Here is a 16,387-nt window from a genome sequence, read left to right as displayed (position 1 = left end):
CGATTTTGCTAGACCTCGTCGGCAACGCTTTGTAGAAATCGCTTTGCTTAGGAGTATGCTACAAAACAGTGTGACTCTCATCACAGAGAGGCGTCTGACACTGGCAGTAGACATGTGACATGCCTCACTGTTTACTCGTGGCTCCTCGTGGAGACCACATTCACCCACTTTGCTCTTGCTACACAAGATTTCACTGCATCCGTTCTGTGAGCCGTGTGTGAGTCCCACATCATAATGTGACGCGTATGAGTCAATTCATCCAGACACTCGTCTCCATGCAATTGAGATGCTCCTTCCTCAAGTGGTCCTCTCATTCGTGCCCCACGTTTGCCCATCATTGACGACATGCTTTGGGCTCTCGACAGCTCACGCAAATGGAGGAATGCGAGGAGGGCAGTTTGAAGGTGGTAGACACTCCTTTTGATTGCAATGAGATGCGGATGTTGACTTATTTAGGGGGAATTGGAAGTAGTTTAAACCGCAGGTATTGACATATGCATAATCGTCACCTCATCTCCTTGAAAAGATGCCTCACCTCAACTTGCTTTGCCACGTTTCATTGGCAGTCAACTGTCTTTCCTCACCAAGTAACTTCGTAGAGAGGTATTTCTTGGGTGTGAGGGGAATGGTGCATGGAGAATGGTTTGTCCGCCCTCTTGTCTACCGTCCGCATGACCCTGCATGCGGAAGAGTAAAAATATGGATGCACTAATTTGGTGGGATACATATCAAAGGGACTGCAGTAATGAAGCGAGTGTAATGGTATTAACGAAATTGGCTTAAAAGGATTATGACATACCGTCTAACTCTTGCGACAGTAGTAAGGCTTTACCAGGAGACGAAGCGTTGTAAATGGTGGAAGGGATAGTAGACGTAGACAGGGAGGGGAAGTGGAAAGAAGTGGAAGTAAAATAGCGAAATGAAGATGGAGAGGGAGCTGTGGAGAAGTAGGATGCTATGGAGACGTGTATAAACCGTACTTGTTCACCAACTTATTTGCGCTCTGCTGTTTACTGTTCCTCTTTTATTTCACCACGCTACTTTCCGATTTCTTCACGGAAGCCGCATCCAAGCCTCATACACCACAAATGCCGCTGTCTTGCTGTGCGCTAGGGATTGCTAGAAGGAAGATGGTGTGTTACAAATGGCAAGCAGATGGCATGGAGAAGAGGGACTGGCCACAGATGAGTACTAGATTGGTAAGTATTGAAAAACTGGTGGTATGGCATCGCTTTGCACTCGGATGGAACCAGTCTAAGATGATATAGCGGAACTATCGATTGCAATATGAGATCACCTTGTTGGTATTTAAGCAAGCATTGTAATTAATGTGTCAATCAATCGGGCGATCGGTCAGACAGTAAGATAATTTGCCAATGCATTTGTCAATGAATCAGCCAATCAATCAGGATATCAGTTTATTTGGGAGAGAAGAGAGTAAAGGGGAGGTGCAGGCGCATCCTTATCGAAATGGCGCACCGACCCACTGAGGTTCCTGGTTTCTGTTAGTTGTGGGCGAATTCATATGGTCATCCCAAAACTCTATCAGATCAGCGCATGGTTAGCACCATTTAAAATGGTTGAGTTAGCCAAATGCATCAAAATTAATCCTGAAAAGATTAAATCGTAATTTTTGAACCATACATTTAGTCTTATTTACTTCGATTATAAAACATGACAAATGGTCAACATGATGTTATTTACTTCGGGATATTATGCGTAGGACAACATTATTTGACACGCAAGAAAGCAAAGCACTAGTAGTCAAAGGCAAATTGTTTTGTCAGTTCTTTTCTGCTTGTTTTATTATTTGGTTTGACTCATTGCCTTGACCTACAAAAACCATTTTAAATACCGCACGTTTAAAATAGGCTTGATTTGGTCTGACTGTTATATGCATTTCTATTTTTCATATGCGCTATCAGAGTACACATAGAAGCACCAACTGCAATAAAACAGGTCTTTTTGTACTCATGCAACAATGCTGACAATATTATAGCGTCCCGACACTCCCTGAAGAGGAAAGAAGACACAATACTCGGGCAGAATGTATATAGTCAGCGCAGAGAAGGTGTCTGGGCTATTGGCATGGCTTAAAAGGTTAGCCCACCCAGCATGGTACAAGGGGGCTAATTCAAAATACAAGTGGGTGCCTCACCAGTACCGAGGGATAAACCACTATCGTATTATAATATGATCAGTTTAAAATTCGCAAATAAATATAGTCAAATTATTGACATGTTGGCATTTCTAAATATTCGCCTTCTGGAAATTTTTCCTGACAAAAGATTTTCAAAAATATTTGCCTTACAATGTACAGCTAATGTAAATTCCTTAATTTTTTTTGTCTTAATAAATTGTTTTCAATTCGTGTCCGAGGTATCAAATTCTTTTCATTATAATGTAAATTTCTATCATCCTGTGCAGTCGCGTTTACTTTCAAATCTTTTTTGCTGGTCTTTGTTTGTCTAGGCTACTCCAAACGCCCATGATTTATGTCTTATATGGCTTCGCATGTACATAATGCACAAGTTAATTCTATCCCTAATGCAAAAAAATCGGCATTGATCTCAAAATGAATCTTCCGTACATACACATTACATTTGAGCAGAAACGAATAAATCAAAGCTGCACAATTATTCCTGGGTGTCTTTCTATTCTTGCCTTGACTTGACTACACTGTCCTCCCTGCTTCAAACCGAATATGGAAAATTTGTGAAGAAATACTTGGAAGTGTCAATTGCGTTAAGAAGTCAAGGAACTAATTTGTAGGCCAGTCAGGAAAGTGCCGCAGGTGATATTTAGGAATGCGCCCTCACAAAGGAGGATTTACTAACCTCTCGAAAAAAGCAACAACACGAAAAGGGGACAGAGTTGCCTTTGCGGATGCCTTGGCAGGGAAACAGCCGTGCACTCCACCGAGAGCAACTTCACGGAGGCAATGACAGCTCCAGGAGGCAATGATGAGGTCAAGCACTAACTCTAGCGCACTTGCTCACAATGCGAGAGAAGGCGTGAAGGGAGGTGCGATTCGTGGGCCTTGTGCTCTACCAAGCAAAAAAGGCAAACAGTAAAGAAATAAGAAAATATCCATATTTGAGGAGGGGAAGTAGGAAAGAATTCACAGAAAGCCTGGCAAATTTGTACAACAAGAAACGTGCTAGAGCATCATTTGAGCTGCCTCATACAAGACCTACAGTAAACAAGCAAAGGCTCCAATGCCTATTGGTTCCGCCACAGAACAATTAAAAAAGGGAATGAAGCATTTCTCTAGTTCTAGATTCCGCTCAATGTTTGTCATCAAGGATCCACTCTATACGATCTGCTCCTTACTAATGTAGCACTGCCATAAGAAGACACTGTCTTGCAAAAGCAACGCAGAACACTGCCAGAGAGGATGCAATGCCAGGTCATGAAGCACTAGTGAAGTGAGAAACAAAGCCCCTCACATGTCCCTTTCTCTCTGTCCAAGTCACTGTCACCATGATGTACAAGAGAAATGCATTACACATACACCAAAGGGGAATGGCATAAATTCCAAAGCCCATTATTTTAGCAATGAAGAAAAGAAAGAGGAGAAACCGTACATAGTTGCTCCCACCTCCCACAGAGCACTTGCCGACAAAGATTTACCCTATGCCAATTAATGCGAAAAGAGGAAGCAATGAGGTAAGTAGGCATTGCAGAAAGAAGTGACAAAGCTTAAATAGCGTTATTATGCTGGAAATATAAAGGTAAAAAGTGCAAATAATACTAATTAGATAAAAAAACTCTGAAGCAAAAGCAATTGAAGTTAGAAGATACTGTTGATAGAGTTGAGACCAGCAAAAATAACAGAATTAAAGGTCAGAAAAATTGCACGCGCAGAAAAAAGGAAATAAAAGAAATAAAGTAAGAGAGGAAAGAGACCAAGTGAGGGTACAGGTAAGCACTAGTGGGGGGAAAAGATAGCTCCGCTCTGCCCTGCTTCGCTATACCTCACACTGCCGCCGCCATGGCTTCCCACGACACTTACAGCAGTACAAAAGCGGCATCACATCTTAATTAAGCCGTCCACGATTACCGCCCTTCGGCTTTTGCATTTACTTACACTAGAGAGTACCTCCGAATTCAAATGACTTCGAAACCAAATGTTCCAATCACCGATACCAGAGATGGTAATACCCTGGCTTAAAAAGTGTCGCCTTGCCTCACACACTTCGTCCACTTCATTTCAAGGAAATGAATACTTCTCCCACGAGTCTGCTTAACCTTACAGATTTTGCCTTTCGAAAAGAAGTTAATAAATGTGTACAAAATTATGTACCAACGAAAAAATTAGTAACACAAAATTACCGAGACATCATCACAGCTTGGAAAGGGAGAGTTAGTGAACAGGAATGGAGAGGGTGAGGGGTTTGGGCGATGTTGCACTGTTTCTCTTAGAATCGCTGCCAGAGGAAGGACTGACCGTTCGAATGCAGCATTTATGGTCACTTTTCACAAATCAAGAATTTCCGCATTTAGAAGAGAACACACTGTGCTAATCTTGAACGGTTCCACCAATGATTGATCAGGCAAATTGTAGGTTCACATACAAAAGTGCACATTCTGTAGGGCAGAAAAACACCACGCACAGAATCGTCAATAACATTTCTCTTTTTGAGATCGTCATCGAGACGTTGGCATCATTTAAATGATGCACCGGTGCAAGATTACGTGTCATATTGCCATGCTGAACTTGTAGTAGATATCCACGAAATCGAATCTGATGTCTTCGTTACCTGCCATCAGCTGAATTCTTGGAGAATTCATGTACATGGTACAAAATGAGGCCCCATCACTTATTCATGGCATCATTGCTGCTAATGCTGGTAACTGTAGCAGCAGGCAGCATATCTCATACTACATTCGCATGGGTCCACATCCACACCGATTACCTTGTGAGAAAACACCTAACGGATACACTAAAGAGAAAGACTGGTTACTTAAATTCATTAACCTGCAAGTAAATAATGAATGATTGAAGGTCTCAGGGGCTAAGGACTAAAGTAAGCAGTCCGTAGCGGAGGGCAGTAGAAGTAAGTGGAACGGGAGTTAATTCACGGTACATCTAATGAATAGCTCAGAAGGACTAGAGACTTTCAATTTATGCAAAAGAAGTACAACCATTCTCTCAAGACACCCTATTTCTATGAGACAAGGTAGGTATGACCTTGAAACCAGTTGCTTAAACATTTACTCAACATTAACGTGGGTGGTGTTTCGTTTTTGTCTGTTGGGGTGGGAAGTAGGGAAAAAGAAATAAGTAGAAGCGAGATTGAAATATAGTGCACTTATCATCTTGGCCCTTCCCTTAAAACGTCATAGAGGGCAGGGATAATTAGGATGTGGAGAAGCAAAAGTGCCTACTTCTGGATGGAGGCTGAAATTAAAGTTGGTGCTATTTTATGCCTACTTATGCGCTAGTCTGACCGTCACATAGCCACATTTAAGCATTTTTTTAAAGCTAGCAAGCCAGTAAAGCGTGAGATTAAATTAGAGAAATTATAAAGGAGGAGGAGGCCTGTCATCTAATGTGTTGTCACGTCTTAATTCAGCTAGTTCTGCCCTTCCGCCAGCTGTGAACGAAGTACCAACTGTCGTGCACTCGTCGAAGCGGTGACCTTCTTCCTCCTCTCAAGTGTATATTTTTTCATCGTTAGGAGGAAGAATAGATCGCAGCAAATGGCTGCTCTCACGGCTACACAATGACGCATGAGTGAGAATCCCTGTCCACTTAGTCATTATTGCCACTCTTCATCGTCTCCTTTCATCCAACCCCAAATCGTATCCCGGCTGTAGCACACGTTGCTACGCTCCTCGTAGCTGCATGAACTAATACTTCGGCCAGTGGCATCCTACACTCACCCTGCTAGACATGTGTGCATACGTTACTGGCATTAAAGCACTCTCTCTCTTCTTTCACAAGTCCGCCTCTCTGCTTTTGTCGGGTTATAGTGGGGTTGGGAAGCGAGGATAATGCAGCAGCGGCACCGTGTCGTCTTATTGGAAGCTTACATCAGTAGGCGACAATGATATCAGATTTTCCACCCCCACCCCCAACACAACACTGTAGTACTTTGCAATTTTTCCGGCGATGGTGTGTGTGTGGATCTTGTAGCGCTGCCGCACCCAGGTGATTTAATGCACGCGCACCCCCCCAAAAAGGAATGGGTTCGCTTTTCACTACCACTAATCCAGCGTCGCAAGGCTTCGCCATGCACGAAAGAAAAGGAAGACATTATACTCCGTCGGCAGATGTATTGATGTTTGCATGCATGCATGGGTGGATGGATGGATGTAGAAACACGGAGGAGGAAATGGAAAAGCGACACTGTGAGTAGCTGTCGGTTAAGGGCTGATGACAAACAGTGGGCGTGATTCAGCAAGTTCCTATGTATTCGGGTGGGGCACGATTAGAAGCGATGTGAAGCGGGGAGGCAAGAAGAGGACCTACAAGTCCACACGCTTTTCGGCGCCAAAGTCCTCTACATCCATGACATGTCTGCAAGAAGAGGAGGAATAAGTCACTGCTCTCGTTCGATTCGCCTGATTAGCCAATATCACCCGCGCATTCACTTCAACTGTGTTGTGCCTAAGTCCTGCATTCCATCCACTTTCTACAAGTTACGGGAAAAGAGAACAAATTATGCAATCATTGAAGGCATGAGAACACACGAGAATAGCATGTAGGAGAATTGTTCCATGAACGTCCCAAATGCCCTCCATCCCGTCCCCTCCTCCGTCATGAAAATAGGTAAGTCGGGGATGTTGGAGAAGGCATAGCAGCCACCTGTCAGTAGTGCTAGCTGCAGCTCCAAAGGCGCAGCCGCCGTAATTGTGCTCAATGACTTACATTGGATGGTTGGTTTGAACCACTCCACGAGGATAATACAAATCCACTCCATCATCCATCCCATTGCCGTTATCATCACTCACACTGGGCTTAGGCTTCGGTAAAGTCCACGGGGCACACAACCGCAGCCCGTAGTGCGAGAATGTCAGCTCCACCTCCGACGCGTCTCCCTCATAGTGCTCCAGGGGGTGATTAGCTAGTCATTTCTTTACTCTACTCACGCATTGTGCAGCAATTCTCTCTGTAGTAAACAAAGGCAGCTAAGAGGAGACCCAAAAATTGTGCTCGGCGTCCTCTAACAACTCCTTCACTAAACCACGTTATGAAAAGACCTGAGGATATGGGGTAAAAACACGTTGCTGCCCAAAAACACATGCATCAAGTGTAGTAGTTTACGAAAGACACAAAAAGTGATGAATTACGAGGCGCTCCAACCCGACCAATGTGTGAGGTAAAAGCAAACTCGAGACCCTTATTTAGTCTTGCTTCATAATGCCTCCATGCATATATCATAATGTTCCCTTTGAAGATTGCATTCCTGCCGAATTTAGCCTTCAAAACATCACTGATTCAACTTAAACTAGGACGTTAAATTATTCAAACTTTTTGAACAAATACTGGCTCTTCAAAGGGATTGAGAGGGATGAATCAATGGATGACAGATGAATTGATGAAATGCAAGGGAATGAGTAGTGGCCACGAGGCATGATGCTGGATTCGGAAACATCCATCTGAATAGATGGATGGATGGATAGATGGAAGATGAAGAAAACATAGTAGGAAGTAGATAAATTAGCCAACTGAGACTGCATAAAGGCGTAGCAAACAACAGGCTTCAAGCCTAAAACGGGATGGTCATTCAGATGTCTTCTAATATCTTTTTCTGTTAGCAGCACTTCCTCAAGATGAGGGTATGTTACAAACGCCAACTTCCAGACAATGCTAGGATACTCGAATTACATCGCATTGAGTAAGCGTTCCAGGTATGGGTTACTAGTAGATAGTATTTTGAAATCCAATCAACGAACTAGCCCTTTGTCGAGGTTATGATATGAAGCCAAACATCCTTCAGTCCAAAAATAATGTGCCAGGATAAGAAATGAAATCTGAAAAAATTACTTTGTCAATTTCAAATTAACCCACGGTTAGAATTGTGATGACTGCAGCAGAAAACGGAAAATTGAAAAAGGATTAACGAACAGGGAAGTGCCTTTAACTACACCAAATTATGAAAAGTCAGAGGGCACAAAGGGCAAAAGTACGCTACTGCGCAGATAACGATGCGCGTGCATTGAATGCTTCATCATTGGTATGGGCAAAAAGACATGACAAGCGATAAATTGGCAGGCGTTGTCAGCAGAACAAGTTTGGAAGTAAAATTGAACACAAGATTGGCACTTCGTATTGGTCGGCAGTACGGTACAGCCGTGGGGATGAAATGAAGATCCACTAGACGGACAGACAGAAAGAGAGGGAGACGCAGACCTGTAGAAGTAAAGGTAGCAAATTGGACTGCTGCCAAAATGAACACAATATTGAATATTGTTGCTGTCGTCGTCATCCTTGTTTACAACAAATAATCCTACTTCAGCCAAACTGCAGTCGTCATTAAAATGAGCCAAGTATCCCACAAGGCAGCGGGTTAAAGTATTGGCCTAAGAACAATTGTTCAGTTTAACAAATAAAGAAGGTAGGAGTGTTTTGTGTTAGAAAAGGGGACGTAAAATGAAAAAGGGAGCAATCGATTTACTTGACATTAAGTGAAACATAAATGATACCGTAAAAAAAAGATGTAAAACGTGAAAGGCCTGACAGTGCAAAGCAGAGATAAGCATTGAGAAGTAAATAAAAGAAGGCAAACAGAAGAGAAGTAGAAGGCAGTAACGACAAATTAATAATAATGAGTGGTACTTATAAATATGGAAAAAGAGTTTGATGTGAAACAAGGATGACATGGACGGAAAGTGATATGAAAGGCATAAGAAGTGAGAAATTACAAATATTCCTCACCTAAGCAATGTGCGAAGCCATATGAAATGCGAGATTGGCGGTTGGATTTGTGAGAAAAACATAATCCATGCCGATGGAATAATTATCCACAAGAAAGAGACAAATGCCGGTTTAAAAAAAGAAGATAAACGTAATTGTCGTGAAAAAGACGAGCCGATTGTTAACCGAAATTAGCCCTTTCTCCAACACACAATACGTCCGCAGCCAAATAGATAACTTAGCAGTGTTTTATGCTAGAAAAGGAGGAAAAAAGGAAATAAGAAGCAATCGCTGTACTTGACACTAAGTGAAATACAAATGACACCGTATAAGTAGAGAAAAAAGTGGTAATCACGTGAAAGGGATGGCAGTACAAAGCATGGAGATAAATACTAAAAAGTAAATGAAAGAATGCATACAGTAAAAGATAGAAAGTGACAACGATGAATTAATAAGCGTGGAAACAGGTTGCGACGTGAAACAAAGATGGTGTGGTAAGAAAATTGACACAAAAACCATAAAAGGCGATAAATTAGAAATATATTTTACCTAAGCGCTGTGCGAAGTGATATAAAAGGCGAGATTGGCAGTTGGAATCGTTGGAAGATCATCATCCATGCCCATGGAATAATGGTCCATCAGAAACAGAAAAACAGTTTTTTAAAAAGGGTCCGAGAGGTGATAGTGGTGAAGGAGGGCCGATTATTAAACAAAATTAGCTTTTTTTCAACACATATTACGTCTACAGCTTAACAAAAAAGAACGTAGTAGTGTTTTATGCTGGAAAAGGAGAAATAAAAGGGAACAAGAAGTAATCGCTGTACTTGACATTAGGTGAAGCATAAGCGATACCGTAAAGAAGAGGTAATAACTTGAAATAGTTGATAGTACAGAACATAGAAATGAACACTGAATAGTAAGTAAAGGATCGTAAACAGAAAGAAGCAGAAGACGGTAAAGACAAATTAATATTAATGAGAGATACTTATAAGCATGGAAAAAACTTTGATGTGAAACAAGGATGATATAAAAAGAAAATGATATAAAAGGCATAACAAGTGATAAATTACAAATATTCCTTACCTAAGTAATGTGCGAAATCATACAAAACGCGACATTAGCGGTTGGAACTATTGGAAGAACATCCATGCTTATGGAATAATGGTCCATCAGAAACAGACAAACGGTAGTTCAGAAGGATCCAAGACATAACTTTCTTGAAGAAGAGCTGATTGTTAAACAAAGCTAGCCTTTTCTTCAACATACAAACCGTCTGCAGCCAAAATGCAGGCACGAGTTAAATGAAGAACGAATGCAAAGCAAAGGAAATTTGGAGCTGTTACTTAACGATTGCTTAGTATAACAAGCAGGAGTAATTGAGATTTTTGTTAAGAAATAAGAAAAAGATTAAAAACGCAGTATCGGACGATACATAAAGCAAAAACAATGCTAAGATTAGGCAATTAAAACAGCCATTTATCAATAAAAGTTGCATGGGAAAAGATAAATAACCAAAGTCAATAAAATAAAACAAATGATTGGTACTAAGACAAAAGTGTAAGACAAGTAAATATCATCGTGAGAAATAAAGTATTGAACAGTGACTACTTGTGTGAAAGAGGAATAGTTTGAGAGAAGGAGGGGGCAAGTAAAATCAAATAGTGATAAGAGAGCATTAATATATGTGGGTAGAAAGGGCAAGAACAACCTGAATGGCCCCTATTGATGTCTATAATGCTGATAGGGTAAGCAAGGGAGCACTGCTATGTAAGGTGATGGAGTGATGGTATGCGGGGCTGTGTCGCTGACACAGCTTCTCTTCTTGGTAAGGTGGTAAGTGGCTAATGTAAATGTGAAATAAAGCCAGATTGATACATTGGCTGGTGCAGAATGGCAATGTTGATGGGGAGAAGGAGGGGGAAGAAGAAGATGAATGAGAGTGATGATCTGATTGGCGAATGCGTTTGGCATGAGGATAATTGATAATGATCCAAATAATTATGCTGATAATAATAACAACAATAGGAAGAAAAAGAGGAGGACTAAGAAGGAGATGACAAAGTAAAATGCATGAGGTTGATGAGATAATTAAATGTGTTTGCATGAGAATAAATCTTAGTAATGATAATAGGAGTAATAATAATAATAATAACAGGTGGAGATTGAAGAGAAGTGTATTGGTGAGAAAGTGGATGATGGAGCAGAAATAGTGGGTTGTTAATGTGATAGGAGAATGAACGTGTTTGTACATGCGTAAGGGCATATGTATGTGGGTACAGGACAGAAAAGGCATGAGGAGAGGTGAACAGAGAGAAGAAGTAATGTGGACTACTCTGCGGACTTGAGTAGTGTCCCATAGGAGGCGGGATGAGTGACAGTTAGCCAGAGAGGTGGAGAAAGGCATAGTGGAGGGAATGATGTAAGAAAGGGTAGGGAATGATGAATCGAGGAGGCGCAAATGCAGGTACAACCAAGTGTGGAGTTGGGGCGAGGTCTGTTGCGGGGGTGAGCGGTTCCACGCGCGGGCTCCAGTGGCGTCTGCGGTGATCGGATGCCACTCCCAGGCCACCCAAGGCCACGAGGGACTGGGCCTGCGGCATTGATCCCAGCCGATGGGGTTCTGGAAGGGCTCTTGGCCTTCCAATTGGTTAATGCGAGCAACTTGACTGGGGTTTGTGCGTACCGTAACTTTACCCAGGTCATTATATTTGCTGGCTGGTCAAGGCTTGTCCCGTAACCTTGACCATAGCCAACAGCATGCGTCTATGGTCTCGGGATTTTTTTTCCTAAATAAAAATAGTATCATGATGGGCTTGATGCCCTTCATTATAAGGTGCACCATTCATCGAAAGCAATGTGTTTTTAAAAGTGATTTTTTTTCAACGCAAAAGCCTTAGAAATTTGAAAGTTTTAAAGAGTCCTTGTCTTTTAATTCCGAAAATTGCATCCCATTACATAAACCTATTTCATTTCTTGAAGTACACTTTTAGTTTGTCTCATGATTTGTTTTAGAAACATGCAAGAAATAACGACAGTCCAACTGAATTGTGAATTGAGCTAATCGTGCTGTAGGATATCGGCATTACGTGTTTATACTTATCTAGAGGACAGGTAGCATTTAGCGAGTTCCCTTCCATCTTCTCCCTTCAAGATAACCAATCTTCACACTTAAATATAAAAGATGATGCAATAGATACTCGTAAACTTAATCTATCAATTTCTGACGCATGAAGCATTCATTATAAATTGATCAATGACACATGTCACATATTCGTGACAGTCGGTCTGGAAGTCGCACACGAGTGGCACCCATACAGAATATGCTAAACGTAGGCCTGCTGCTAATAGTTTGGCAAGCCCCATAAAATTGTGACGCAAAGGCGCGACAAATTACCTATTGCGGTCAATGCATGATGCGTGGGTATGGATGAATGTACACATATCCGCCGTCCGTTGAGAGTCCTTCGGTTGACATTGCGTACCCCATAGTGTGGTTGCCATGCATGGAAGATGAGTAGATCTGTGCAAAAGGCTCGGCGTTGATTATTTGTGTCTTTTGCTTGTGCTTAAATGCAACACTTTAATTAGCGTTTTAATTCTTTCTTGACTGCTTTTTTGAGTTCAATTTCCACAAAATAAGGTAAAGCTCTGATTGGCTGTTTAGTGATACTTTACCTGACATGAAAGACGGCCGAAGTTCTTCCTTCTTTTGATCTCTAAAACAAAGGATCACAGGCACTTGTATGATTAAACACCTAAATTGCGTATAAGTCTAGATTGATACGAGCCCAACGTATTTCTGCACCAGTTGAGCCGTCGACTTCAATGCTTTTAAATTTATCCATAGTCTACTAACTTTCAGGCCTTTTGTACCCGGGCATAGAAGATGTCAAAAATCCTTCCTTTTAACGAGCCTAATAACAGAAGTTCTAAAATTCATTCATTTACTGGGAACATATGTGTCATTTAATGTCATATAACGGCCAGAATTGTTGTGACTCCCTGCAAAGTAGGAGAATGACAGGAGCCAAATTTCGATGCACTTGTAGACAGCAATCAAACTAGAAGTGCACACTTTCTTTGCGTGCTATCGCATACACCAGTGGCATTTATCAATAGATTGGCGTCTGATTATCTGAGGGCAACATTTACCACTATTAAGGCATCATGCATCACGCGCCCACTGCATACACCCTACACACTCTTGATACAATGGCAAGTCTCTCAATGGGCAAGTTCGGAATACACGCAACTGTATCGCAAATCGAAGCACAGATTGGTAAAACGGAGATGTAGCATAACCTTTAATGCAAGGAACTGGAAAGCATTTGCAGATTAAATTCGCAAACAGAAAGGAAGAATTTGGATTGGTGACCCCTAATATGTGCCAAAATTAAAAGGAAAGCGTGGGTCTGGACAGCTCTTATAAATAAAGTGAGATGGACGAAAAAATGGCGAGAATCCGTAAGTTGAAGAACAGTTTAAGCCTTCTCGTGGAAAAAATGCTTTTATAGCGGGAACTAGTACATTGTGTGAGGCGCTACTTCCCGACGATGGACGAGGAAGAGCATAACGCGGTATGCTTTGCGATACCACCAAGCTAACGCACTACCCACGAGGCTTGTACTACTCGTCACTCTTTAATCAATTTACCTTCTCTTCCAATTTAGTCTTTTCCACGAGACGCCTTACTTTAAATATAGTTCTGGTGGTAATGCAACTTTGGCATTCATCTGGACCACATGGGCAACCCTATCGCGTATCCACTACTTCCTCCTAAATGGTAGTACATCAACGAAAATTACGTGTGTTGTAGAAAAACAATTGTTTGCATCATACATCAACTAGAATAGGCGCAATCTATTTCGCAACAGACAAGCCACAATTTCTGATTGTTGACTAAGCTAAAGCCTTGGAAATCGAACAATGTCAAGGTGTTCTCTCCTCTAATCACAGTGCACAGGCAGAATTGCAAGACACCTTGCAGCCAAAATTATCTTCAACCTTGCCATTTTGTACAGAAAATGTTGGATAATCTGGTGTCTGTAAGCTGTGTCTTGATGTTCATGTTGTTGTGGAAGAAAAAAGGACACGGAAGCTGCCATCTATGCATCTGATTCAGTGTTCTTCTCTTTTGCCTCTGCAGCCATAGCATTGGAACCAGCAGACTAGTCTGATGAAAACATTCAACTGTGTCTTCATTTGATCGAACTGCCATTCGTCCACAGGGGCCAATGACGTGGGCTCAGTCACTAATGCTGTAAGTACTGACCGAATTTTGTCAAAATAAGCGTTTAACCAATCGTATATTGCATGCCTACTCCGAAATTTTTTAGAATTAAGCACAAATGAGTAACAAGTAGGATTGGTGAGACACGGTTTTATGCATCGACTGCACTGTCTCCGACCCTTCGCTTTCAGCGCCTCAATGATGACCAGCAATTCTGGGCATTGGCACCTGACCATCACACTCGAGAAGGATTGGACATTTAGCAGATGTCTTTCCTTTTTTCTCTTCCGATACTAAGCCTACATTTAACGCAAATAATACCTTCGGGCAGGTGCCGCATTGCATCATGTACCACTAACTTAGTACATTTTAGGATACAACTCGTTAGAAATGGCATTTTGCAATTTACGAAAGACTGCAAAATGGGTGCTGCATTAATTTGGTGAAGACAATGGATCTGTGTTTAACCCATGACAGTTAAACCTGGTAGGAGGCGATACCATTTTGTTTCCTTTCTACGTCTTCTTTGAGTTGGCAGTCAAACGGCAACCGCTGATCAGCGCATTTGTAGAAAAACATATAGGAGTAAGCAGCTACTGGAGTTAATGTCCAGGCGATTCATTCACTGCTCACTGCATGCTTCCATGCAAACACGTATCCTGAAGGTTGAAGAGATGGTGACATAAGAGGAAATACTTTGATGATGACATTTATGAGAATGCTTACCACATCAGACCTGTCTAGTGACTGTTTCATGGTTTTTTGGCACCAGTGAGGAGAACTCATGCTGTCAAATGTCGTTCGACCCTCATCAAGGATTACTCTATCAATAAGGCGTCGGTAGGAATAATCATTGTTGAACGTTAAATGTTGCAGAGGTCTTGAAGAGTCTTTGTTTGACTCTATGGGTGGATGATAATGTAAAATAGAAAACAATCAGAATCTACTTTGGTGCTATTTTGGACCATCTAATGCCACCTGTCAGGTTAGATTTTTCATGCTCGCTGTCGGAGTAGAGTCTTAGGTTAAATTTCTGGTTGAATGGTACCATATCACGCAAGGCTCCACAAAAGTGACTAATTTGATAAATATCATCCAGTTGATAAATGAGCCTGCTTAGTAAGGATACAATTAGAGGCACCTAACCACCTGATGAGTGCAGTGGCTGCCTACAAAATGATGGAATGACCACAGACAAATGTCGACGCATTTGAAGAGAACAATTCAATAAAAGATGTGCAACTCTTTTATGTGGGGCCTTGGGTATTGGTGGTAATTATCAGTGGATTGACGTCTAATTCTCTGAGACTGAATGTTGCACCCTGGTTTTTGACTTCATTCAAGCATTTTTAATCTCTCTTCATCTCATTTGTAACACCTACATTGCGTTCCGAAAAATGGATAATACCAGCGTTTTCCTGAATAATTAATTGTTTGAGTGAATTTACATGATACAGACATCAACCAATATGCTTCTGTTACATTCCAAATTTAATTGGGGCGAAAAGACATCAACATCTACTGGTGTGTTCTTTGGAATAAGGACTGAGCCTCTCCATTATCGTCTCACCTGCAGACATTGTTGCAAATCACATGAACTCATTATACTCGTCAAAATTTAACATTATCGTGCTATTCAGTTGTAACAGCAGAAATAAACACACTTTTTATGTTTTTTTAATTTTGATTGGGATAAATTTCTCCTCCCATTGTTTTGCGTGAAGGACACATTGAGGTATTGAGCTTAGCTGTTACTTACACCTTCCTAGTTTCTCCGAGTTTATTTCTTAGGCATGTCATGCTTCCTACGTTGGGTCCACGTTTTGTGTCTTAGCCCTTCCTTCTTGCACACATCCAACTTGCTCTGTGAATCTGTTGATTTAGCAATCTTTGCAAAAAATGAAATGAGTTTGAGCACAGTAGTGCAATTTGTGAACTTTCTGGTAAGGAATCGCGCTGTAATATCATTAATATCCTCTAAGTTGTAATATTTTTTTAAAGCTCCTGGATTGCACAGTACAGGCTAACCCTCGGGAATGCATTACATTTACTAAACGATGTATATCTTAGCAAAAGGAACTAAACACGGCACGCAATGTAAATGCACCAAAGGAAACCTCCCTCACTTATTTTTAGCAAAGCAAACAAAGTTGTGGTCTTTGGTCATTTCATTTTACTACTCTCAATTAAATTATTTGTCATTGACGAAAAGTTATTTGAATCAAGTGGAAGGGAGACTCACCTCAAAAAACCATTCTTTTTAGATGCTGACGACATAGCAGTAGATTCTC

At 41.3% G+C, this 16,387-nt stretch overlaps 1 protein-coding gene across 1 annotated transcript; it reads right to left on the bottom strand. All coding sequences in view use genetic code 11, as the record gives it.

Moving 5' to 3' along the window:
* Window positions 1–7,470: 7,470 nt before the first annotated feature.
* Window positions 7,471–11,117, bottom strand: EGR_09532 (hypothetical protein; the record flags this gene model as incomplete). Its single annotated transcript, XM_024498781.1, has 5 exons — window positions 7,471–7,683; window positions 8,633–8,787; window positions 9,691–9,949; window positions 10,379–10,470; window positions 10,676–11,117. 5 exons carry the CDS (start codon window positions 11,115–11,117, stop codon window positions 7,471–7,473), a joined length of 1,161 nt encoding a protein of 386 aa, XP_024346788.1.
* Between the last annotated feature and the right edge of the window lie 5,270 nt (window positions 11,118–16,387).

Source organism: Echinococcus granulosus (assembly GCF_000524195.1).
Source record: "Echinococcus granulosus chromosome Unknown EG_S00152, whole genome shotgun sequence".
Classification (NCBI taxonomy): Eukaryota; Metazoa; Platyhelminthes; class Cestoda; order Cyclophyllidea; family Taeniidae; genus Echinococcus; species Echinococcus granulosus.
This window is presented reverse-complemented; position numbering and strand designations above follow the sequence as displayed.